The 27,338-nt window shown below is 34.5% G+C and overlaps 1 protein-coding gene across 11 annotated transcripts in view; it reads right to left on the minus strand.

The window, feature by feature from the left end:
• KDM6A (lysine demethylase 6A) overlaps positions 1-27,338 on the minus strand; it is a 209,574-nt gene that overhangs the window by 47,232 nt on the left and 135,004 nt on the right. For 4 of the 11 annotated variants that reach the window (XR_010939969.1, XM_067723175.1, XM_067723185.1 and 1 more), the window contains 10 exons: positions 26,523-26,557; positions 14,237-14,330; positions 11,403-11,529; positions 6,196-6,294; positions 5,830-6,049; positions 5,134-5,268; positions 4,531-4,686; positions 3,872-3,967; positions 1,872-1,973; positions 817-1,212 (listed from right to left, as the gene is read on the minus strand). Coding sequence is in view for 10 of the 11 variants with exons in the window: in XM_067723175.1 (XP_067579276.1) it covers positions 817-1,212; positions 1,872-1,973; positions 3,872-3,967; positions 4,531-4,686; positions 5,134-5,268; positions 5,830-6,049; positions 6,196-6,294; positions 11,403-11,529; positions 14,237-14,330; positions 26,523-26,557 (1,460 nt within the window). In the remaining variant the exon portion in view is untranslated. The remainder of the gene's footprint in view (positions 1-816; positions 1,213-1,871; positions 1,974-3,871; positions 3,968-4,530; positions 4,687-5,133; positions 5,269-5,829; positions 6,050-6,195; positions 6,295-11,402; positions 11,530-14,236; positions 14,331-26,522; positions 26,558-27,338) is intronic. The other 7 variants (XM_067723177.1, XM_067723178.1, XM_067723180.1 and 4 more) reach the window with 7 other exon arrangements.

Below are 27,338 nucleotides of genomic sequence, written 5' to 3' on the forward strand. Positions count from 1 at the left end.
CTTTATTCAAATATCCCCTTCCAGTGAAATCTTCCCTGATATTCCTATTTATAACTGCAACTCCTCTACCACCAGTCTCTAGTACTCTCCAGCTCTGGTTTCTAGTATATTTTTCCAGAGAACTAATCATAACATTACCTAATATTCTATATGTAATGCTTATTTACTGTCTGTTTACCTACATGAATTAACATTTTAAAAGTCTTAGAAAAAGAACTTATCTCAGTTTTATCAGTAATATAAAGCTAGCCAGCAATAAGTCAAATATTTCCTTAGAGCTAGTAAAAGTATAAGTAATTTGGCAATACGTATTCACAACATTTTTTTAAAATGCTCTTTGACCCTTCAGTTCTGCTTTGGAGCACCCGCTCCATGGAAACAATCCAAAATATAGGGAAACTATGAGGATAAATATTCAGAAGTAAAAAACTTTTTCTCCCACCAGAGTGAATACTCACCACTTAGCAAAGCACCTGATGTTAAGTAGGCAATATGTGCAGAAATGAACTAAGAAACATCACCATAAATTGCTTAAGATGCCACTGTAAATTAGCAGTGGGTTTTGGGGAGTTGTATGATCTATTTTCTTTATTTTTTTAGAAATTTCTAACATTATCTGTGTAAATCTTATATGGAAAAGAAAATATACTCACATACATATAATACTGAGCCACAATGTAGTAATAACATTGTAGTACTATAAATGCTTATAAAAAGTTCCTCAAACTTTTATTTCTTCTTCTCTCAAAATGCATAAAATCAAATGAAGACAACTATTATGTGAGAAGCCAACAAGGCAGTCAGTCCTTCTATTACCTGAGTGGAGTTAGATAGTTGGTTTTTCCACGGCTCCTCTGCGCTGCTGGTCAGGTTTGTGCGGTTATGAGGTAGAGTGAGTGCGTTTCGCTGCAGGTAAGGCACGTTTCCATTACTTCCACTTCCTGTTATGTGATTATTGCCTATCAAAATAGTGTCTGTACTTCCCAGCGTTCTTGATGTGCTACAGGGAACATGGCCTGCAGAAAAGGGTCCATTGGCCAAAGGCTGCCCAGGGCAGGCAGGGCGGACTCCAGGCTGAGAGACGCTAGGCACTCTGGTCAGAGCAAGCTGTGGCTGCTGGCCAGAGACTGAGTTTGTAGGCAGTGATGAGTCAGCTGTTGGCCCATTAGGAATTCCAGTAGATCGTACCTGTGCAACTCCTGTCTGTCTCATCTGTCAAAAAACAAATGAAAAATAAATGCTGCCTGTGTGGTCCACAGGGGACAGAATCAGAATATGAAGAATATATAACCAGGTAATCTCTGATTTTACCCTAACATTTAATTTCTCTAGGTTAAAAAATACCTTTTCAAAACAAGAAATTGTTTCTTCACATTTAGATTAGCTTCCTCAGAAAAGCAAGAACCTACTTAATTTTTTAAGAAATATCCCTTTAGTAATGACAAAAGAATCCAGCTGAAAATTATGGAAAGGATATCAAATTTACAGGTCTTTCCCCCATCACAAAATAGGGGACCTCAAAATTCCATTCTATCTCATTTATATGCCAGATTCTCTGAGTTAAACAAGCTTGAAAGAACCCCACCTAAGTTTAGGATGTAGCTTGTTAAGTATTAAATAATATAAATAAAACTCATGCAGAATAACATGTAAATAATAAAATACTAAGTCATGTTCAAAATCAAATTTATTGCTGTTTTCTCCTAAAAATCTGTCCATTACTAGTATTTTAAGAAGCACAGATTATTCAATTCCACCAAATACTGGTGGAAAGTAGAAGTGGGCATGAACATACTCTAAAATGATGTTCCAGTCAATAGAAATATTCGAAATGGTAACAAATTTTAGGGGAAAAAAAATGCTATACACACTTGATGTTGCTGCATTAAGACAAACTGACTTTCCAGCTGTTCCAGCATCAGTTTCTGTGCTGGATTTAAATTATTTCTATTTGCACGGAGCTGTTCCAAGTGCTAGAAGAAGAAGAAAGGAGAATACAGTCAAAGACACATCTAAGAAACAAGCTCACTATTCTAAGCAACCTTTCCCTTGAAATGAGTAGGTAAAACTCAGAATGCTGTCTAGTCAAAGATACTGATTTCTGACCAATGACAATCAACCCCAAGATGAAGTCCTTTAAGAAGTTTGAGAAACCTCAGAAGGTTTACTGTAATGTGATCTTTGAGATAAATACGCATGAAATTCTACTCATCAGTAATTTTCAGGATTTACACAGAAAGTTCTTTGAGCTTAAAAATGCATTGTGAAAGAAGATATACAGACTGCCAACAAACACATGAAAGAATGCTCAACATCATTAATCATTAGAGAAATGCAAATCAAAACTACAATGAGATATCATCACACACCAGTCAGAATGGCCATCATCAAAAAATCTACAAACAATAAATGCTGGAGAGGGTGTGGAGAAAAGGGAACACTCTTGCACTGCTGGTGGGAATGTGAATTGGTTCAGCCACTATGGAGAACAGTATGGAGGTTCCTTAAAAAACTACAAATAGAACTACCATATGACCCAGCAATCCCACTCCTGGGCATATACCCTGAGAAAACCAAAATTCAAAAAGAGTCATGTACCAAAATGTTCACTGCAGCTCTATTTACAATAGCCCAGAGATGGAAACAACCTAAGTGCCCATCATCGGATGAATGGATAAAGAAGATGTGGCACATATATACAATGGAATATTACTCAGCCATAAAAAGAAACGAAATTGAGCTATTTGTAATGAGGTGGATAGACCTAGAGTCTGTCATACAGAGTGAAGTAAGTCAGAAAGAAAAAGACAAATACCGTATGCTAACACATATATATGGAATTTAAGAAAAAAAAAATGTCATGAAGAACCTAGGGGTAAGGCAGGAATAAAGACGCAGACCTCCTAGAGAACGGACTTGAGGTTATGGGGAGGGGGAAGGGTGAGCTGTGACAGGGCGAGAGAGAGTCATAGGCATATACACACTAACAAACGTAGTAAGGTAGATAGCTAGTGGGAAGCAGCCGCATGGCACAGGGATATTGGCTCGGTGCTTTGTGACAGCCTGGAGGGGTGGGATAGGGAGGGTGGGAGGGAGGGAGACGCAAGAGGGAAGACATATGGGAACATATGTTTATGTATGACTGATTCACTTTGTTATAAAGCAGAAACTAACACACCATTGTAAAGCAATTATACCCCAATAAAGATGTTAAAAAAAAAAAAATGCATTGTGACAAGTACACTCTAAGAAGCACTGTTTGGAATAGGAAAAGTCTGAAGACAATCTGACTGTCCAAAACTAGTGATCTGCCTAAGTAAAAGTATGAAACCTACATAAAGAAACATGATGTAGTCATAAAAGAATAAGGAAGCTCTTTATACACTGACATGGAAAGGTCTGTAAAATATATTATTAACAGTATATATAGCATTCTATCATTTGTATAAAAAAGGGAGAAAAATAGTAATATATGAGAGAAAGAGGATGCATATTTGCTTGTACATGCATGATATATCTCTGGAAAGACAAATAAGAAACTAATAACACTGGCTGTCTATTAGGAGGGGAACTGAGTGGGTAGGGGCAGGAATTAGATGGAGAATTTACTTTATATACCCTAAACTCATACTGAGGCAGTTTGAATCATGAGAATATATTTGGGGGGGGGGGGGGGGCGGGGGGGAGTGGAAAAAAAAAGAATGAATTATCTCTATTACTCTGGTAAATGTGGGTTCATTTTACTTATGCGCCTATTTATTGAGTTTACTGCCATTCAACTTTAAGAATTAATAGTTAAAAAACTTAAAACTTAGTACCTCTACTCTTCTTTAATAGGAAAAACAATCTGTCAAAAGCATATCTTACATACCTGTAATTTCTGTGGTGTCAAACACCATGAATGACCTTGTTGCTGTACTGGAGGATGTGACACTGCATGGCCACTACTCCAATTATCAGAAGTATTCTGAGGAAAATTGATAAAAAAAAAAATTAAAGAATATTTGGTTAAATCCATAGAGTTAACAATAATGACTAATGGAGGCCAAATGACTTTGAATTGGAATATTTACATATAAGAAAGATGTTATGACATTTAGTTCTTTTAAAAATACTTTTACATGCATAATAAATTTGGAAAATCATAAATTAAGAAAATATTGATTCTTTAATAAGCCACCCAAAAAGGCCCACCCCTAAACTATGGCCCAAATGGCTAACCTAAATACCACACTGTCCACTAGGTCCAACATTAAGTTTATTTCAATGTCAGTAGAAGGTGATGATGAAAAGTGTGTTGAGATCTTAACGGCAGGGAGATGAATAAAATGATTTGATGAATGCAAATTTATCCCTACTTTCTATATTTAATATGATGCTAAGAATTTGGGATAGAAAAACTCAAACCTTTCACTCTTTGATGTCCACAGATTCAAAGTAAAGGACAGGAGATGTTCAAACTGCACAAGTTCAGGGCAGTTAGGAGTTTCTTTTTTGACTGGGATTTTTATATTTCTCTAAAATATATACCTTTGTTGGACTAGATGTTCTTTTCCTCTTGGCAGGACTGGACAGGTCATCTACTTGACTAGAAGGAATCATGTGTAGTGGCAAGGATTGCTGTGAAATTGGTGTTTGACTGAGGCCTAATACAGGTTCAGTATTTGGATGATGAGGTTTACATGCCTAAGAATCACAGAAGGAAGACAAAAATAGGGTTCTATATATTCTTAATTCATTCCTTCAAATTGTAAAACTTTACAAGCTGCATACTTTTCAAAGCTATGTGGACATCGTTGATGGCAATTATTGTAAATCAAAATCAAATGAATCATCAATGGAGGAATGTGTACCTTCCTTTGAAAAACTTGCTTTAAAAAATAAACCACTGCAGCATTACTTTAAGAAACCTCCTTCAAAATCATGAAAATGCACAAAGGTTCTAAACTGGCACCCCAAAATTTCTTCCCATATCAGAGGGAGTTTTAATTTGATCTAGATTCCCTTCACAATTAAATCAAGAGGCTTTTCATTAATGAAAGCCTCCTGTGCTTAGTAAAATACGCTTGACCACTACAGATTGAAAAGAACCCTTAAAGCTGGGCACCTGCAGAACATAACCCAACTTCTCACCTGCTGTGCTGTGTTCATGGCACCCTGCCTGGAGGTAAGCTCTGCGGGGATTGGTAGGCTCCACGCCTCCTCAATACTAGGAAGTAATTTAGTTTTATTCTGTAGACTACCTTGTGGAAGGTTACACAACTGAGCCTAGGAAAAATTATGTAAAAAGCAAATTTAACACAAGCCTAATTGAGTAAGAGCAAGTCCACTAAATCTTCCTAAATGCTATAACTAATTGTTTTTAAAAGAAAATAGATTCTTAATTTGGGGTTTCAGAAAGATACTAAGTATAATGAGGGAAACCGGAATATAAACCTTTGTGAGAATTAAAACAAAGCTGAGCTCTGTTTTCAGAGTTCTTATAGCTGTCTTCTCATGAAACTCCAAGCAAGAGTGAAAGACAATGTTTGTGTCCTTTTCTCTAAAATGCTATGACAACTTAAAAATGTAGACAGTACATAGAAAAAAATTATGTAAATTAATATGCATCAACAGAGTAAATGTGCAAAAGAGCATCTTTCAAAATACTGCATATCTTACTTAAAATGAAAAGTAAAATAATATTACAAGCTATGGTATGTTTACAAAATATGGAAACAAATTATAGACATCAAAACACAGCTAGACAAAATTCCCAGCCACCCTCCTCCTGCCTGAGTGTCATGGGGAAATATGTGCCTTTAAAAAACTGCCATTTAAACATTTTACCTGTAAATACTTAATTCGTGCTGCAAGTGCAGAGGTATTACTACAACTTTTGCTTCTGGTTGCATTTAAGTAGCATTTAATGGCATCCTGAGGCTGGTTGCAGGATTCGTAGAGTGTGCCTAGGTCCATCCAGGCTGCAGCATGGCCATGGTCCAACTGTACAGCACAAATATAGGCCTGTAAAGCATCCATAGGCTGATTTTGCTGCTGATATAGCACGCTGGAAAGAGATATTCAGAAAAAATAAGTTGACTAAGAAGAACTGCTTAGCTTCATAAAATGATATAAGCCATGAAGTACATTATATGTGATGCAACCATCTTTGTGTATCAATTATAATACCATTATTTTTATACAAAGTCTTACCCTATTGAACACCATGTATCTGCACTTGCTTCTGATTTATCAATAGACTGCCTGTAAGATATAAAGGCATCCTGAACTTTCCCAATACTTGAATAGCACCTGAGAGGGGAGGGAAAAATCAAGAAAATACGATTAATACTGATTGATTAATTAATTAATTTGCTGAATGGATGGACTATATGTCAAAGCAAATAAAAACCTAATAAGCTGACATATTTATGTGAATGTGTGTACATACATGACAACAATAATGTACATTATAATTAACCCTTCAATAAACTATATTATAGTCTATCTGATAGTGTTTATCAATACAGCATGCTTTAGAACCTATTAAAATAATTAAAGGCCATATCACTTCAATATTATAATACTGACTTACGCACACTCACACACCCACTACTCTACTTATACAGCTTGATCTCTCGTTTTCTATAGAGTAAGAACATAGAGTTAAAAACCAAGAAAAACACTCTATGTTGGTAAGACTTGCTGAATCAGATTTCAATTCTCCTTTCTTAAATAATGAGGGCAAAAATTCTTTAATTCATACAAAATACAAACATAAATACTATCAAGCTAACTATCAAAAATAGTATAAAATAGAATTAAGTACAGTATTTTATGACTAGTAAGGGTAGCAAGGTATGATTAAAGTTTCAATGACCTGCCATTTTCTTAATGTAGATGTACCTGATGGATACACAGAACAGCAGCTGAAATTATAAATACAGAAATTATCTTTAGTGCTTGGCACTAAGGGAAAAAGACAAGAACAAAATCCAGTTCGTCTTCAAGGAGCTTACAATTTAGTTGAGGACTGAAGACACATTATAATTGTCATGATGCCATATCAAATGGCTAGCACAGACAATAACTGGTCTGAGAATTGAGGGTAGACACACTACCGGGGTTTAGGAAAGACAAGAAAGGGAAGGGTAAGAGTAAAGGAACTGAATATGTGTAGATGCATACTGTTTAGATCAGTGATACCCATTACCAGCCAGTATATGGCAATTTGGCCAAGCAAACGAAATGGAAAAACAACATACACATACATACATAAATTTTCCATTAAACTAATATTTGTATTGTAATTGACTTATTTTGAAATACTATTGACTGAGTAAACAGCAAAAAAAAATTTAAACATCAAGTACTCCAAAAGTGTTGGAACCACTGATTCTGGCAGAGAAGGTAAGAAAAGGCATTTTGAAATGCTGCTTGAACAATATGAGCAAAACTTAATATAAGATAGCACAGATACGAACAGTAGAGGATTTTAAATCCAACCCAAGAATACCCTGACGTTTGTTCTTCTAACAAGGGGAATGGCATGATGAAAGTACTTTATAGGAATATTAATCTGCTAACAACATGTAGGGATAAACTGAAAGGAAAATAAGTTATGGACAGTAAAAAAAAAAGGCAGTTATATTCACTGGTTTGGAATACGCCAAAATTAGGATGAAAGTAATGCAAGTAACAACAAAGAAAAAGACAGGAGAAACAATAAACCAAAAAACAGATAAAGACTTTGTGACAAACTGATTAGCTATTCATGGGGGTGGGGTTATAATTTAGTTTTTAAGCCTGATTAAATAGAGGGAAAAAAATGGTGATATCATTGGCAAAAATAAAGAAGAAGGAGCTGGTTCAGGGAAGAAAATGATGAATGAGATTTGAAATATGCTGATTTTGACATGAGGTGTGGACATTAAAATGGGAAATGTTAGGTAAAGAATGGGAGATGTGGTCCTGGTGTTTAATACCTTGAAGTGTAGCAATCTAGATTTGGAATTCATCCATATCAAAGAGAGGGTATAAGAACATAGGATACCGACGAAGGAGAGGTAAAACTAAGCCTAAGCAATCATTAATATTGTGGTTGGGGCAATATAAGAAAGGTCAGTGACTGAGACAGAGAAGGCAGTGTCACAGAGCAAACTGTTTTATGAGAAGGGAATTCAGGACAAGAGGGCATTAACAATGCCAAACAGGGACAGACACCACAAAGAAAGGGAATGCTTAACAGATAGTAGAAAACATGCTCTGTTTGTTGTTGTTAAATCAAAGCCAATCTCAGATTTATAGACAAATTTGCCTAACCGCTAGGAGGAATAAGCAGTAATTCCCAAAACCAATGTTTTCATACTTGATTCCTACAAAATGAAAGTAGGAAACCAATGTGCCCAAATACAGATGGCCCAATCCAACTGCCAAACACTTTTCCTCTAATAAAACTTAACTAGGTTCCCCTGAGACAGCGCTGTGTAATTGAGAAAGCACTGGGTGTTGAACCTAGGATCTAGTCCCTGCTCTGATATTAGTTACCTGCATGACTGTGACCTTGAACAAAACATTTTACTCCTCTGAGCTCACTTTCTAAAACATCTGCAAAATGACAAGGTTTACACGGTGAACTAGGTGACTTCCTGGTCCTTCCCAGCTCTAACATTCTATAGTTCTGTGATAACACAGTCAATGATTAGTACCAGTTTAACAGCATTACCACATTACACTTTTGTTATGATATACACATGCCAAATGACAAATTCAATCTTCAACACAGACCTGAATGCAGAGGTAAGTAATAAAATGCCTCAGAAATATTAGGGTCATCAAATCCCAAAGTTGCTTACTGACACCTGAGATCTTCCTTCAGAGCTTTAATAACTTCTAAAATACAATTTATTTATAAAAATTTTCTCACAACAAAACAGATTTGAAGCAACACATTAGAAGTCAGCAAAAGAGGGTAAGAAAAGTAAACATCAAAGAAAAAAAATTTTAACAGTCCTCAGATAAGAAATAATGGACACCAACATGATAATCTTGAACCCCAAAATAAGTTAAATTGTAGTAAGTATCCTTTAATTGAGAAGTCAGTAAACTATAGTTGGAAAATTTTACCCAGAAAGATTCAAATAAAAGCATCTCAATGATTTAAAATGTAAAACCAGTTAATGCGGGGGGGGGGGGGGGGGCGGGGGGGAACCTCCTATGGAATAGTGCTCATTGAGCTGAAAATTACTAAGATAGTAATTTTTGCGAATTCCCTGGCGGTCCAGTGGTTAGGACTCAGCACTTTCACTGCCAGGGCTGGGGTTCAATTCCTGGTCAGGGAACTGAGATCCCACAAGCGGCACGGCCGGGAAAAAAAAAAAAAGTAATTTTTGATGTTTCATTATGTATTAATTTTCCATGCCTAGAATTAAGAAAAAATTATATTAAAAAGACATCCACACTATTGTACTGTATTAAACTACTGATTTGTATCTTAGGTCAAAAGGAAAATACTTTCCAGTATACATTCCTTTTAATCTACATTAAAAGAAATTTTCATATATAAACATTAACACTAGAGGCAATGACTAGGCAAGGCCCTACTTCCCAGTACTAGACCTCCTTTCTGGTCACTGTATGAAACCTATCACTGCATAATACTAATAGTAGTAACAGAGCTAGCTCCAAATGCAAATGGTGTTCAGTTAGTTCATTTATTCCATTTACTGAATAGCCACTTTGCTAGGCAGACAGATACAAAGATGGTAATATCCAGTTTCTGCTCCCAAAGATCTTTAGTGAAAGAGACAATGTTTGGACTCTCAAGCTTTATTAATAAGCAACCCAATTTACATGATTTTACAAGCTTGGGAAGGAATCAGAAAATCCCTGCTAAAAACAGCAACTTTTCCACTCAACTCTTATTGTATATTATTATTATTTTTTTTTTTTGCGGTACGTGGGCCTCTCACTGTTGTGGCCTCTCCCGTTGCGGAGCACAGGCTCCGGACGCGCAGGCTCAGTGGCCACGGCTCACAGGCCTAGCCGCTCCGCGGCATGTGGGATTCTTCCGGACCGGGGCACGAACCCGTGTTCCCTGCACAGGCAGGCGGACTCTCAACCACTGCACCACCAGGGAAGCCCTTATTGTATATTATTAATGAATAATCAAAATTTTTTTAAAGAAGGAAACATCTTAATATTATTCCCTCTCATACAAATATACTTTGCTATATTTAAAGGAAAAAAATGAAACCATACAAAATACTAAAATTTAACATAACTATATGGCAAACTCACTTCAAGTAAAATACTATAGAAAATAGAGGAAAAAAGCTTAAAATTAAAACAAAATAGGATAATTTCCAAAGAATTCATAAAATTAAAACCTTTAGAATGGGAAGGTACCTAACAGATAATCTAACCCAGGGCTTCTCAACCTCAGCCAGGTAATTTTTTACTGTAGAGAGCTGTCCCACTAGATGCCAGTGGCACCCCCTATAGTTGTGATAACCAAAATGTCTCTACAGACATTATGAAATGTCCTCTATGGGGCAAAATAGCCCCACACCCCCGGCATTGAGAACCACCAATCTAATTCTCTAATCAATAGAAAACTGAAGCCTCAAAAGGTTTAACTGTACCATCCATGATTCCACAAATAGTAGCCTAGCCAAGACTTGAATCCAAGTATCTCAGCTCGTAGTCGAATGATCTTTCCACCATACTGCAAAAGCTAAAACCAATTAGGAACCAAAAAACAATCTGATAATGGTCCAAAAATATTTTCTATCAGATACATATACATGAGGTATGTTTCAGATAATCAGTAAGCAAAATTCAGACATTCAAAGTACAAGAGAAGTTTATAGGCTTGCAAAAAAACTATTTTCACTACATGTCACTTCTCCTTTCCAACAAATCCAATAATAATGTATCTACTTTCGACTGTGATTTGAGATCTACTATTAATGTCCATTCTAAGGTATATATCACTAATCAAAATGATAACTAGCAAAGTTCTACTGACTACTGGTAGTCAACAGGTAGAATGAAAAATTCTCTGTTCTATTAAACAGACATATAAAGAAAACACTAGAAATCAAAAGGAAAGGCATAAATAGTTGAATGAAAAATTACTATCTGCTATGACTTTTTAAAAACCAGCAATAATTTAAGTCAAATGAAAATTCAATAAGCAAAATAAGAAACGTTCTGATAGACCAGATGCTGCTGTAAGAAAACCACCACATTCAGAAGCTTTCTTTTATTTTTTAACTTCTAGAAATCTGTTATAAAAGACTTAAAAGAGAAAATACACTGATCAAGTTATTAGTAAACTAATATTTTAGATCATAGTTCAAAACCCTTAGCTGGAATAAACAAAAGCAAAGCCTAAGTATCTGATAAATCAGTCTTACCTTCCGAGGAAATACCAGGACTGGCCAGAATTAGGATCTGCTTCCAAGGACTTTTGGAGATATTGAATAGCATAGCTTTCCTTGGTGGCTTTATCTCCCAGGAGATCCACAGTATGATGCATCCAACCTATAGTAAGTGATTAAAAATATTTACCTAAATGAGTTAATTATTATTCTATTTTAAAGAATACCAAGCAGAAAACAAACAAGTAAAAAATACTCTTTTCAGTAAATTTATTCATTTAGCTTGGCATACACATTCCCAAAATTTAGAACTGTCAATTCTGGCCTAAGAAAGTCTGTTTTTAAAGTACAGTCAAAGCTATGAAGAACTTTCATTCCAGAGAAATTAAAACAATTTTAAGCATTGACTTATCACTTAGTAGACTGCAAACTACAGTTCTTTTATTCTCTGATTTTTTTGTATTTGAAAAGATTCCAAGGTATAAAAGAATATAAAGATGTTAAATCTTATTCACTGTTCCGTGCAAAAATTTATGTGCATTTAAGAATCTCCAAGACACTATTAACCCAATGTTTATTTCCAAGGAGTAAATATAAGCTATATAATCAATGATAGTTCAGAGTAAAACACACACATACAATTCCACCTTATTGGCACTGGCTACATATTTTCACACCTTATAAAATAAAAACTATAAAGCATTTGACAATTTTTTAAAACCCCAAGGCTATAAGAAAAGTCCATTCAAATGGTGCAAATAAAAACGGTACAAAATGGGTAACACAAATGTTTAATAAATAAATTTAGATAGTGCATAATCTCATATGTGGAATCTTAAAAAGTCGAATACACAGAAGCAGAGAGTTGAATGGTGGTTACCAGGAGCGGTAAGGTTGGGGAAATGGGGAGATATTGGTCAAGGTCACACAGTTGAAGTTATGTAGGATAAGTAAGTCTAGAGAACATACAGCATTACAACTGCAGTTATTAATATTGTAATATATACTGGAAACTTGCTAATATGAGAATAGATTTCAGGTGCTCCCACCACACAAAAACAAATGGTAACTATGTGAGGAGATGCATATGCTGACTAGCTTGACTGTAGTAATCATTTCACTATGTACAGGTGTATCAAAACATCATCTTGTACACCTTAAATACAACCGTTATGATAAATAAACAAACAAGCAAGCAAGCTGGCTATGGAAGTAATCAAAAGACTGGATCATGGACTAGTGTATTCTATACCTTCAAGGCACACAGGAATAATTTGATTTAATTTGCCAGGGAATCATATTTCAGTTGTGGATCAATTCAAGTGCATAAAATCAGCTGTTCTTTGTGTATAGTCCACAGTACATAAAATAAATAAGGACCTTTATTTTCTAGCATTTATTACAGTTGCTGTGCTCCAAAAGACATTTTAAAAGGATTGAGTTACCATGTTTTACAGAAATATAAGTCAATCACACATCTATTCATCTGTTCTTTCCTTACCTCTCCTACTATTACTAGTAAGAACAGGACCTACAGTAGCAGGCTCTAAAAGGAGTTGCTTAAGCAACAGTGACAAGAAAGTAGGAAGGATTGATGTGCAGGCATAAATTACACTCAATTAGGGGAAGTACCTTCCCTTTCAAAACCATGGAAAGTTTACCTATACACTCTGCGAAAGAAGACAGGTAATTCAAACGATTTCAATCCATTTCTTAAATTTAAAAGGTATATATGCATTTTTGCTATTGACACATTCTTCACTGCAGCTAATTAAAAAACAGCTTGTATTCAAATATTAGCTGAATGAGTAAGCTGTCTGAAGGCACCACTTTGCTCTTCTTACTGAAGAACTAACACAAAAGCTTTTTTGCTGTACTAATAAACTTGTTTTAATTTAAAGATACAAATTCACATTACTCAAACACTACATGTAATCATTAAAAACAAAACTTTACTATAATTTTTAAAAGTATGGATAACTCAAGGAAAATTCTAACCAGAGATTAAATTAAAAACAAAGCTAAAAATAAAACTTTTATATGAAAGCAATGTGTTTATTTTGTATAACCGATCACATAATATGCATTCATATCATGAAGATAAGTGATAAAGTCTAAGCTTAAATAATTTTAAAATTACATTAAAAATAGTCACATCATGAAAACATTCACATTACTACAACGGTGGCTAAAACTTAAGAGTCAATTATTTGCCCAGACCAAAACCAAATTTTAAAAAGCTGGGGTGGGGGGGGGGAGGGAGAACCAAAAAAAAACCCCGAAATACCAAATGCAGACAAGAAACATGACTCAATAACCAAGCAACAAAATTAAATGTTGGAGAATTCCATCATTATCTTCTTGGTGATAGTGACACATTATATCCAGACGACTACATGCTTTCATCTTCAACATTACAACAGAACTGCATGTGTAGAGAAACTATATATAGTGTTAGATGTTCCACAATTCTTACATAAAATGCTTTAGTTAATATTATCAACAGAGCTATGAAAGCAAGCTCACCAACCACTAAGAGACTTTAGGTAAATCACTTAACTTCATTGAGTACTAAGCATATCTGGCACAAAGAAAGTATTCAGTCCCCCTCACCCATGGGTTAAGTACCAGAGTATAATTTTGAGAATTTAAATGGATGAGTTGCACTAAAGAACTGTAATGAGATTGACTGTGAGATAGACAATGCTCGGCAGAAGGTGGAAACATGATGGGTTCAGATTAATTCTATCAACTCTGGGGAAAAGGAAAGAAAAGAAATAGGGTACATGAGCCACGTATTTACCATCTGTGACATGTAAAAAACATAAAGAGATGTACTTATAACACACTAAATGTATATTATTACATACCCAACTGTTGTAAGACAGTTGCTTTTACTTGTGCAGAAAGGTTTTCTGTCTGCAAAAGTTGTTCATAAGCTTCCTTTGCAGAATGATACTTCCTCTAAAGAGCAGGAAAAACAGATTTAAAGAAAATAAAATTAACATCTTTAAAGAACTAGCTCATATGTTAAGTTTTATATGATACTGATATTTTGGCGTATTTTAAAAAATCAACTGAAAGAGAAAAGTGCCTTACTGAATGTTTCTCTAACTCTAGACAGCTGGGGTTAATAGACCATGTTTCAGAGTATCTAACACCAGTAAAACATTCAATATAACAAAGTATCATTAAAACATGACCTTTAAGAATTTGTCAAATCTCAATAATTAAAAAAAATCATCTCAACCTATTTAATAACATAAATGATTTCAACTTTACTTAATAACACTAATGAAACCAGAAAAGTATTCCACTTCCAAGTGCATCATCTGTCTGCCTAGAAATACCAAGTTCCGAAGCAACTTAACAGGAACAATAGAGCACGTCAAAAATGCTTTAAAAAAACTAAGTACAAAAGTAGTTGAAACCTAAGTTTAAAAGATATAGATACTGGTATATAAAATATCCTATGAAAAATTTTAGAATACATATATGATTTTGAAGACAACAAACCTCCCATAATTATAGTCTAATAATGTTTGCAATATTTAAGATTCCTTGGGCAAACTCTAAATGAAACCATTTACCCACAGTTCTCATCCCAGAAGTACTAATATGACTGAAACCCATTATTGCTACAGTCCTAAAACTTAAGACAAAACCTCCCCACCACCCCCCACAAAAAGGGGAAAAGCCAACAAAAGAAAACCTCATAAATACTATCTTTAAAAAATACTTGGCAGAACAATGAAGTGGCTTTCATTCATATCACTGACAGTACCCAGCTGCCTGAGCAAACAAATCTTTCTCCCCCAAAACATAGGTAGAAACACGAAACTAGCTGTGTGAGCCTCAGGCAAATCACTTGAGCTATGATTCAACATCCATAAAACAGATGTAGTGCCTGATCTTTCTATCTAGAGTTGTTCTAAGGATCAAACGAGATTAAAAAAGAGCTATGAAAACAAATAAGGAGCTCTATGAATGCAGTATGTCAACATGAGGAAGATTTGAAAGAACTGTCCATTGAGATTAACAGTAGTTATTACATAAACTTTTATTCATCAAGTAAATGAGTTCCCTTTAAACATTAATCTGGTCTGAAAAAGTGAATTAGACAATTAATGAAGGATAAGGATCAAGTTATTCAACTCAATTCCTTCAACTGGTAAATATTTGTTGAATACCTAATACATAACAGGAACTGCTGGGACTACAGTGTAGTCAAGAATACAGATATAAAAACAAATAAAACATACTGTACTGTTAAAAAAAAACATACTGTACTGTGTACAATGACAGTATGGTATTTCCCAGAGGAAGAAAGAGCATGTGGTAAATTTAGAGTACTAGCACACTGGGCAGAAAATGCAGAGCCAAGCAGACAACTTCACAAAGACCTTCCTAAGCCAAGTTAAAAGACTACAGACTGTATCCTAAGACAATGGGGTACCACTGAAATGAGTTCAAGCAATATGATCAAATTTATACTTTAGAAAGAGCCCTTTGTGGAATTACCTCAACAAATGCTAAAACATACTTCCAAACACTAGTAATAATAATAAAACCAACATACTTGAAAAGCTGGTTGCATCGTATTGAGAAACATGAAGTTTGATTTCTACCTCCTATTATATACAAAAAACTGGCATCCACATTAAAGACCTAAATATGAAATGTAAAAGTATAAAACTAAGAGAAGAAAATGAAGGAGAGTATTTCTTTGAGATGTGAAAGAATTTATTCAACTTGGCCAAAATGGCACAAATAAGGAGGAGTAGTAAGGATCTGACTTGAAACACATAAGCAGAAAAATAGGCAATGGACATAAAAACCAACACATAAAAGGTGAAAAACATGTGAAGAAGTGTACACCTCTAGCAATCAGAAAATGCAAGTTTAAATGATATATTACCTTCTACCCATCAGATTGGCAAACATAAAGTTGGGTAGTTCTTAGTATTGTGGGGATGTGAGTAAAGGAAAATGCTCATGCCTTGCCTGAAGGGAATTTACTCATGAAATTAGGTATGCAAATATGCTCCAATCTAACAATCTCACTCTTGGGATATATATACCAAAGGAACCTTCCCAGAGGTAATGTTGTAAATGGTACTATTTGTAGTACCAAGGAGATGGACAACCTAGGTCTATGTCACTAGGTGAGTGGAAATATAAAATATGATGGATGCTTACAGCAGAACATTAAGTAGCAACTATAAATAGTATATAAAAGCAACATGAGTTTATCTGTAAAGGTGTTTAGTATAAAGTTAGTATAAAGTTTTGTCTCTGGTAATGCTGAAGTAACAACACTTCAGACAGCTTTAAATTCTGGATAAAATATAAAAGTTAACTATCAGAAAGTACTGAAAAGGAACCAAAATCAGGCAAAAACAGAGAAGCTAATACTTAGAGGAAGGGAATGGCACTGGTTTAGTAACCCCATTTTTCTAGGATTTTCACCTGAAGGCAGGCCCCAACTGGTATCTGGTTGGCTACAACTCAAACAGAAATCAGCAATCTTACTAGCTTGAAGAATCTGAGGACAGACTTTGTAGCTATCACAAGAGCTGGAAGTGAGGGGAGAAGAAACACCAGAAAGGAGAGGGAGAGAAAGAACAACAAATTCTGCAGTTAAACTGCTCAAATCCCTAGTTGACCACTGAACTATGCATGAACACAACAGATGTTCAGCAGCCTAAAAGAACTAAAGGAAGAGATTTAGCTGTTGCCAACCACAGGGATGACAAAGTTTCGTGAGTGACTTGGGCAAAGTTAACTGGCTAATAAAACAAAAATATCATCTTCAGAAAAATATAACAAAATCACTCTCCACAACGTATTATTCATGATACCCAGAATAAAATTACCAGACTTGTAAGAATCAGGAAATTTTTACTCATGTTGAAAACAATAGGAAATTAATGAAAACCAGCCATGAAATGACTCAGATGTTGAAATTGCAAATAATTTTAAAGCAGCTATTTTAACAATGTTCACAGATGAAAAGGAAAACATAATCATAAGGAATGAATGGACCAAAAATCAGAGCACGTAAAGAGAAATTAAAAGAGAAACACAAGGAAATTCTAGAACTGAAAAATACTAATTTGAAATTTAAAAAAAAAGTTACTGGAAGGACTGAATAGCAGATTAAAGACTTAATTGGAGTCCAAGAAGGAGAAGAGAGAAAGAATGGGGCAGAAAAAATATTGACAATGGCCGAGAACTTTACAGAAGTGATGATATCAAAATCCCATATCCAAAAGACTAAAAAAACCACAAGTAGTATAAATATAAAGGAAAAACCAATACCTAACTACATCATAGTCGCATACTTAAGAACCAAATGTAATGAGAAGAACCTTGAAAGCAGCCAGAGAAAAACGACAAAATACAAAGGAAACAATAAGAATGACAGCCAACTTTATGTAACCATATCAGTAATTGAATTAAATATAAATGGACTAGATATTCAAACAACAGAGACTGCCAGACAGATTTACAAAAGTGAAAGAAAGCCAAAACCACAGTACTTGTAAGATATGCACTTTTTCATATAAGGATTCAAACAGGCTGAAATAAAAGGATGGGAAAAGATACCATGTAAACTGTAAGTATTAGAAAGCTGAAGTGACTAGATTCAGATCAGATTAAGAAGGCTTCAAGGCAAAGAGTATATTACCAGAGAGAAAGAGGAATGTTTCATAATGATAAAGGACATATCAGGATGAGATAATAATAACAAGGCTTCTAAATAAATGAAGACTGTACAGAATTAACACTGATAAAATACAATTAATCTACATAATTTATTGCAATTTCACCAACTGTCCCACATATATCCTTTTTCTGGTCCAGGATCTAACTTAAAATCCCATGCTGTGTTAAATTAGCATGTCTCTTTACCATCCTCTAATCTGGGACAGATTCTCAGTCTCTGACTTTCATTACCTTGACACTTAAAGCAGCGGTCCCCAACCTTTTTGGCACCAGGGACCGTTTTTGTGGAAGACAATTTTTCCACAGACTGGGGGTGGGGGTGGGGGTGGGTGGGGGGGTGGGGTGTGTTCCCAGGAGGTAATGCGAGCCATGGGGGGGTGGGGGGGTTCAGGCAGTAATGCCGGCAATGGGGGAGCTGCAGATGAAGCTTCGCTCACTCGCCCTGCGGCTCACCTCCTGCTGTGCGGCCCAGTTCCTAATAGGGGTTGGGGCCCCCTGACTTAAAGTACTAGCTAATTATTTTGAAGAATGGCCCTTTCAAATTAGTAAGCACCTTGTGGAAAGATATTCAACATTCCTCATATATTAATTAATTAAAATTCTACAGTAAGAAAAAGGTGACCCTTTCCCTGTTTATTTATTCAATTATTCATTTATAGCAATATGAATATATTTTATTCTATATCTTATACACCATTATTATAATTGTTTCTAAACTTGTGTCAGATTTGGTGATTAGAAATCCCATTTCCCTCAAGTTGGCTTCTTTATCTTTCCACATGCCCATCATTTTCTAAGCACTTCCTTACTTTTTGGCACCATGAAATGTTCCAGGGATCATCTAGTAGTTTCTCTGCCTAAGCCCTGGAATTACCCACTTCTCCCCAAGAATTCCTGATTCCTTTTATTGAAGAATTGGATTTAGAAACAAAGATCTGGGTGCTAGTACATTCACTGCTGCCAAGGTGGGTCACTGCTTCTAGGCCCTTGCAGCAAACAGCTAGGAAATATATTAATGTATACATACATTATGTATACATTACATTATATGTAATGTATGTATATACATACATTATATGTAATGTATGTGTATACACACATTATATGTATGTATACAGATACATACATACATACACACACACACACACACACACTCTCTCTCTCTCACGTCTCTATTTCTATCCAACTCTCTATTTCCATAAATAACCTATGTTCATAGTGATCCCTCCAATTCTAATCCAACAACACAGAATTCAGTCTAGCCTTTCTTCTTTTCTTACTTGTAAGTTCTCTGACACTGAAAATCTGGTCCTCATTATCCACAATACATTTACTTAATTGTTTACCCCTAATATTTACATAAAATAGTTGCAGAATTTCTATCCATATCCCTGTGAGAAAGTAACTGTAGTGGAAGATTTGTTTACAGTTCTTTTGTCTCTAGCTTTACACTATAGAGTCGAAATACTATTCTCCAAAGTTATTTAGCTTAGTTCTTTTCATCCCTACCCCTCAGTATACTTATGTTATTCATTTGTAATACAGTTAGGTTAATTTGTTACTGTTCATTCTATTTTGGGCTAACTCACATTCTGGTTGGTCTTAATTATTCAATGAATTTTGGGGTGGGTATGTGAAACATAACCAGGTTCTAGGAGTTAGAGCTACATAAAAAGTATACTCAAGGTAAGTTCTACTCCCTACTACCCCATTCACAACCATTCCTGGGTAGGTAACCAACCTCACTTGTTTCTGGTTTATCCATTTTCAGTATTACCTGTGCACAAGTGGGACGTGTATCTTGCTTTGCACATACATAGTTTCTTTCACAAAGGGCAGCATATTATACTTTTATACTTCACATTTTTTCCACCTAACAGTATATCCTGGAAATCATTCCATATAGTGATTTACCTAGGTCTTCCTCATTCTTCTCTAATGCTGCATGGCACTCCACTGCCTGAATGTACCATGATTTATATGTACAACCATTCTCCTATGTATGGACATTTAGGTTGTTTCCAATGTTTTGCAATCACAAACAATGCTCCAAAAGATATCTTTGTGCCTATATATTTTTATATTTCTGGAGGTATATTTTCAAGGTAGATGCCTAGATTTGGGATTGTTGAGTCAAAAGGTTAAGTGTATATAGAGTTTTGCTAGATTACTGCATGTAGTTTTGTTAGATTATTTTGTTCCAGATGGGGTGTACCAGTTTGCATTATCACAATGCATGAGAGTGCCTGTTTCGCTACCATAGCCACTTACACTTTTCACCAATCTGACAGGTAAGAAACTGTATTTCAGTGTGCTTTAATTTGCATTTCTTTAACTGGGTGTGTTTGAACACTTTTTCACATGCTTAAGGGCTGTTGTATCTTTTTTGGAAAGTGTCTGCTCATGTCATTCTTCCCAGTTTCCTAATGGGTCTTGTTCATTGTCTGTCAAATTTTAAGTTTGTTATATATCAGGGGTATTAGCCCTTTGTGCTATACGTTGTAAACATTTTCTCCCAGTTTCATAGGTGTCCTTTGAATGTATGGTTTTTTTGTTTTGTTTTTTTGCCATGCAGAAATTATTTTTATGTTGCTCAAACTGATTGGTCATTCTTTTTATTGCCTCTGAATTTTGAGCCATAGTTTAAAAAGCCTTTTTCCTACATCAAAGTTGAAGAAGAATTAATGTTTCTTCTAGTACTTGTACAATATCAATGTTTACATTTTGATCCTAATTCATCTGTAGTAGTTTATTCTTGTGAATAGTTTGTGTTATGGGTCTAATTTTATCTTTTTCCAAATGGCTACCTTATTGTCCCAGAACCATGTATGAATAAATCTACTTTAGCTAAAGGAATGTAAGATATTACCTTTATCATATACTCAATTTCTCTATGTACACTGGATCTATTCCTGGCCTTTCTATGATATTTCACTGGTCTATTTGTCTAGTCACATGCCAGTACAATACTTTTAATCATATAGGCTTCCTTGTAATATTTTAATATCTAGTAGGGTTAATATAATCCATACAATCCCTACCATCACCACCAGTGTTATTCTGGCTATCCCAGAATGTTTTTCCATATCAACTTACCTAATTGCTTTAAAAAGTTTATTAGTAATTTTTACTGATGTTGTATTACATTTAAAAACCTAAATTCCCATGAACATCTTTATACTATTGAGTCATAGTATCTCTTTTAAGTTTATTGTTAAGTATTTAATCACTTTGCTGTTATTATAAATGGCAATATTTTCTAACTGTGTGCTCTCTAATTATTGTTGCTGAAAGCTATTAATTTCTGTATGTGCCTCTAATTGATTTTTCTTGTCTAACTGCATTGGTTAATACCTACAGTACAATAATGAGGAGTAATGAAGACAGAGGACATCCTTTGCCCTGCTCCTGATTTTTGTGAAAATGTCTCTAGTGTTTCCCTTTAAATAAGATACTGACTTTGGAATTAAAGTACATGAATTTTATCATGATAGGAAAGTAACCCTTAATTCCTATGTCCAAGAGTAATTTTAGTTGGGAATGGGTATTGAGTTTATCAAAGGCTTCTTCAGCATCTATGATGATAGTGACTTGTTTTTACCTTTAGCTCTATTATTATGATGCATGATATTAATAGATTTCCTAATATTCAATCAGCCTTGTATTCCCAGAATGAATACCACTTGGTCATAGTATATTATTTGCTTAATGAGGTAACAGATTGTTTGCTAATATTTTACTTAGTATTTTTATACCAATATTCATCAGTGATAATAGTTTGTATATTGATTCTTTTTTGTACTGTCTTTATCAGGTTTAGGCATCAATGTTACACTTGTTTCAAAAAGGAATGGGGGGAAACAGTATGTCAGTTCCTCAAAAATTTTAACAGAATTACCACATGACCCAGTAATTCCACTTCTGGGGGTATATATCCAAAAAAAATGGAAAGCTGGGACAAAAACAAATATTTGCACACTCATGTTCACAGCAGCATTATTCACAACAGGCAAAAGTTGGAAGCCACACGAGTGTCCACTGACAGATGAGTGGATAAACCAAATGTGGTGTATACATACAATGAAATATTATTCAGCCTTTAAAAGGAATGGAATTCTGGCACACGCTACAATATATACAAACCTTAAAGATATTATACTAAGAGAAATAAGCCAGACACAAAAAGACAAATACTGTATCATTCCACTTACATGAGGTACCTAGAATAGTCAAACTCATAGAGACAAAAAGTAGAATAGTGGTTGCCAGGGGCTGGGGGGAGGGAGGAATGAGGAGTTATTCTTTAATGGGTACAGAGTTTCAGCTTGGGATGATGAAAAAGTTCTGGAGATGGATGGTGGTGATAGTTGCACAATAATGCGAATGTACTTAATGCCACTGAATTGTATACTTAATAAATAGCTAAAATGGTAAAGTTAATGTCAGGTATATTTTACAATTAAATAAAAAAGAAGACACCAAAGAACTGTGGCCTGTAGTTAATGTTTAGAAGCAGATTTTTTGTTTCCATTATATTGTAAAAATATGCTATAGAATCAGTAAGTGCAGAAAGGACTTTAATTATTATCAAACACGTAAGTCTCTCAAGGTCAGATTAAAGGCTGTTATAAGCCCCCTATCCCTCTCAAAAAAAGGAAAAGAAATGAGAAAGTTTCTCTCCATTTCTAGTGGTCTGGCATAATCTATAGAGTGCTAGAATTATCTGGTATGTAAAGGCTTGGTAGAATTCCCCTGTAAAACCATCTGGGCATGGTACTTTCTCTGTAGGGCATTACTTAATTTTCTGTTTCTTTTTATGAAAATTGGCTTTTTATAACTTTCCTAACTCTAATGAGGTCAATTTCTCTAATCTGTATTTCCCTGGGAAACAGTCCACTTTAAGTTTTCAAATTCATTTGCGTACACGTCTGCTAAGCTGTACTTGTATGACTGTACTAATTTCTTCTGTTTCCATGGTTATCTTACTTTATGTATCTGTGCTTTATCTCTCATTTATCCTCCTGATCAAGTTAGTTTGTGGTTTATCTATTTTGTTAATTTTTTTCAGAATATAAGGTTTTGACCTATTAATTAGATCTACTGTTTTTCTCTCCTTTTCACACTATTTATTTCTTTCAAAAAAAAATTTCTTCCTCACAATATTGTTTTCCTTACCATGATTTTTGTTTGTTTTGTTAACATATTTCTTCACACTGAACTAATCTTGAATTCATGGAATAAACCCTAGGTAATCATGACATACTTACTGCATCTTTAAATGTCAGCTGGAATTTATTTTCCTTTCTTTAGAATTTTTGGATTTGTACAATATGCATAAATGAAACCAGTCTACAGTGTTTCAGTAATAAACTACTGCTAGTTAGAAGACAATGTTAAAAATGAAACTAGTAATTCTTATCAACAGTGTTATTCATAATAACATTATTTGTAACTATCTCTCAAGGGAGAATAGTTAAATTAGCTACAGTACATCTCTGCAAAGGGATATATTATAATACAGCTCTACATGTACTGATAGGGAATGATTTCCAAAATATAATATTAAGTTAAAAAAACCAATTTAAACAAGATCAAGAGAGAACATATATAATGGGTTATTAGTTCAATAAAATAAAGAAAAGCAAATATATGTGCAAGCATATATACGGATTTGCTTATATATACACTGAGATTCTCTGGAAGGATATAAAACACACTGTTTATGTGGTTGGTGGTTTTCGGGAGGGGAATAGGTGGCCAGGGAAAAGGAGGGAGGAGGATACTACACTGTATTCTTGCAGGCACTTTCATTTTGGATTATCTACTCAAAAATAAGTTAACACTGTAATAACAAAATTAAAAGGGAGAAATCCTTTACCTTTAATCTTTAAAGGTTATTTAGAATTTAGATGGTGACTTGTTCAAGTTATTTCATTAAAATCAAGAAAAAGAAATGAAGGCCAGTTAATACTATTATTACTGTTAGGAAAAAAAATGGTTCTGCGGGTCTCAGCTAATAAAATGGGAAAGGTAAATTAAATAATTGATATAAATATCCAATAATTCATAATATATTTACTTGGAGATATGACATTATACAGAGAAACAAAATTATCTTTATTTAGATAATCTAAGAATGGGTGTGGGTGAGTTGACATGACATCTCATTAAAATTACCCAAACCTAAACAGAACTACCATATGATGCAGCAATCCCACTTCTGGGTACAGGTATATTACCAAAGGAAACAAAACCATTATCTTGATGAGATATCTGTACTCCTATGTTCACTGCAGGATTATTCACAAGAGCCAAGAATGGAAACAACCTAAGGGTCTGTCTCCAGATGGATCAAGAAAATGTGGTATATAAATACAATGGAATGATATTTCAGCCTTAAAAAAAGAAGGAAATCCTGTCGTTTGTGACAACCTAGGTAAACCTGGAAGGAATTATGCTAGGTGAAATAAACCAGACAGAGAAAGACACATACTATATGATATCACTTATATGTGGATTCTTTTTAAAAAGGGGTGGGGGTGGGGAGTTAAACTCATAGAAAAGACAGTAGAAAGGGTTGCCAGGGGGTGGAGTGGAAGAAATAGGGAAAGGTTGGTAAAAGGGTACAAACTTCCAGTTACAAGACAAATAAGGTCTGAGGATCTAACATATAATATGATGACTATAGTTGATAACACTGTATTGTACAATTGAAGTTTGTTAAGACAATCAAACTTAATTGTTCTCACTGCCCCCACTTTAGAGATGTGAGGGGATGGGCGTGTTAATTAACTCAGTGCGGGAAATCATAAATATATCAAATAACCACATTGTATACTTTGTAGGTAAGCCTTTTGTTTCCCTTAATTTTTCACCTGAAAATAAAAATCCTTGTTATAAGCACTGGAGTAGAGATTTTTCAATCCTTTCATATGCTTACAGTGTCATCTTCCTGTCATCTAATAATTATATACTCTGCCTAGCACAAACTTTGTTCTTTTTGTTTTGCTTAATCTTAATGGGCACTAAAATTTATCAAATGAAAGAATCAGTGGGGGGAGGGGTCCTGTACCCACATTACCTTCATGAAATAAAAAAAAATAACACCAACAGACAACTTCTCATCAGAAACAATGAAAACCAAAAGACAATGGAATGTAAATTTTAAAGTGGTCAAATAAAAATAATCAAATAGAATTCCATCTCAAGCGAAAAACATTCATTAAAAAGAAAGGCGAGATAACATCTGCTTTACCTAATGACAGACCAGGGAAATCTCACTAAGAACTAGAAAAGCTGGGAAAAAATCAGAGCTCATCCTTTTGAAGACAGCAGAGATCTCCTGAGGTAATGAAAACAGAAGGAGTTAAGACTCCAGGGAAAGAACTTTGGAGAGGAAGCTTATTTCTATAGCTGCTTTCACCCTGGGGCCTTTACTGATTTGGCAAAAATCAGCAGTTGGCAGGAGGCTGGGATTAGCGTTGGCAGGTAAAGACTCTGATCCACAACATGAATGTAATTCTCAAATGCATCCTCTCAAGGTGGATAAAATCCCTAGATAAGTAGAGTATCCAAACCTGAGTGTGCATCAATTCTGAGTCAGTGGATGTGCGCGCATGTGTGCGTGCGAGTACGCACAGGGGCGGGAAGGGTAGGCGGGCGCACAGATGGAGGTGTCCAGGAAACAGATGTTAATTGTTTAGACCACCCCATGGTGGCTCTGAAACAAAACAGACCTTAGAAATTATGTAGAAATATAACAGTATTTTTTTCCTAAAAAGCTGTTATAAAAATTGTTTTTTTGGGTAAACTATGATTACCTAATATTTAGCCTCATACCAACTTATGCCTGATTTTCCATACCACTGCCTACCTAGACTAAATGTCTATGTTTTATGTCCTTTACCATATAACTAAGCAAAATCTGCCATACAAAAAAATAAAATGTTCTAAAATTAAACTAAAAAAGTTTTTTAAATACAGCAGCCATAAAAGTAATGGTAATGACATCAAGAGGTTACTAATATGCCTTTCAAACAGTAATACGTAGAAGGGATATTTTAATCTTAAGAAAAAGTGAAACTAAAAACAATGCATTATAACAACCATCTATAAACATTTCGAAAAGAAAACTAGGCATTTCACATCAAGAATAAGAGAAATCTTCTTAAATACAGCCATTTAAGCCTGCAGATAGTTTGAATTTAGAGGCAAATCATACTGAATGAAACGTCTTTGTACACAACAAACACTCTGTATAATAACTGTAACACTAAAGCAAAATCTTGACCACATTTAATGAGTATAAAATGTATGTAAGAAGTAATGCCCAGAACTCCATTAAATTATCTGTATATCTGATTCCACTTAAAATGGTATGGGTGATCATTTTTGTTTGTTTTAAGTAACCTAAGTTAAAACACTTACCTGGGTTTCATATAAGTGGGCAATGTGAAATTGAACTGCAAAGATGATGGAAAACAAAAATCAATAATAATACAGCAGTGTCTGGGTAAATTTAATTAAGAATATAAAATGTAAAATATAAGCACCACCTCTACTACATAGATTTAAGTAATTATAGAACATAACTTTTATTTTTAATAACACAGAATATATAAACAAATATACACGAACATGATAAGAAACCACATGTATTCACTGTTGGCTATTACTAAATTTTGTCAATGTAATTATTAAAATTAGTATTAAAATCTATAGCAAGTGGGTATACTTCTTACAAAGTTCAAAATGGCAACATTAAACAAATGAAGAAAACTTTTATAACCTATACGTTTCAAAACATGGTATTTAAAACCTGAGTTACAAGTCAAAAAAGAAAAAGTGTTTGATTAAAACAAAAATACCCTCCAATTTTTTTCCTTATACCATATTTCATATCAATGTTTATAAAGAAGTCATAGACAAGAATGACACTAGTAAAAACACATAGAGGAAATAAGTTGCATTTCTCTATCAGTTCTTCATAATCTTTTTTTAAAGTCAAACCACTTGGAAGGCAAGAATAGTAAACAGTCTCAACATTAATAAGTATCTCTTGAAAATCAAATAAAAATATACGTATTGCAGCTTTTGTTTTCAACTCTTCCTGATACTGCACCACCAGAATATGAATGATTCAACAAAAGCAACAATGAACCAGGAATCAAAACTGGATTCTGGTTTAAATGATTTTCATCCTTCAATGACAAATCTTTTATTTAATGTTCTATCTACCTGGAT

This window comes from Pseudorca crassidens, chromosome X (genome assembly GCF_039906515.1).
Source record: "Pseudorca crassidens isolate mPseCra1 chromosome X, mPseCra1.hap1, whole genome shotgun sequence".
Lineage (NCBI taxonomy): Eukaryota > Metazoa > Chordata > Mammalia > Artiodactyla > Delphinidae > Pseudorca > Pseudorca crassidens.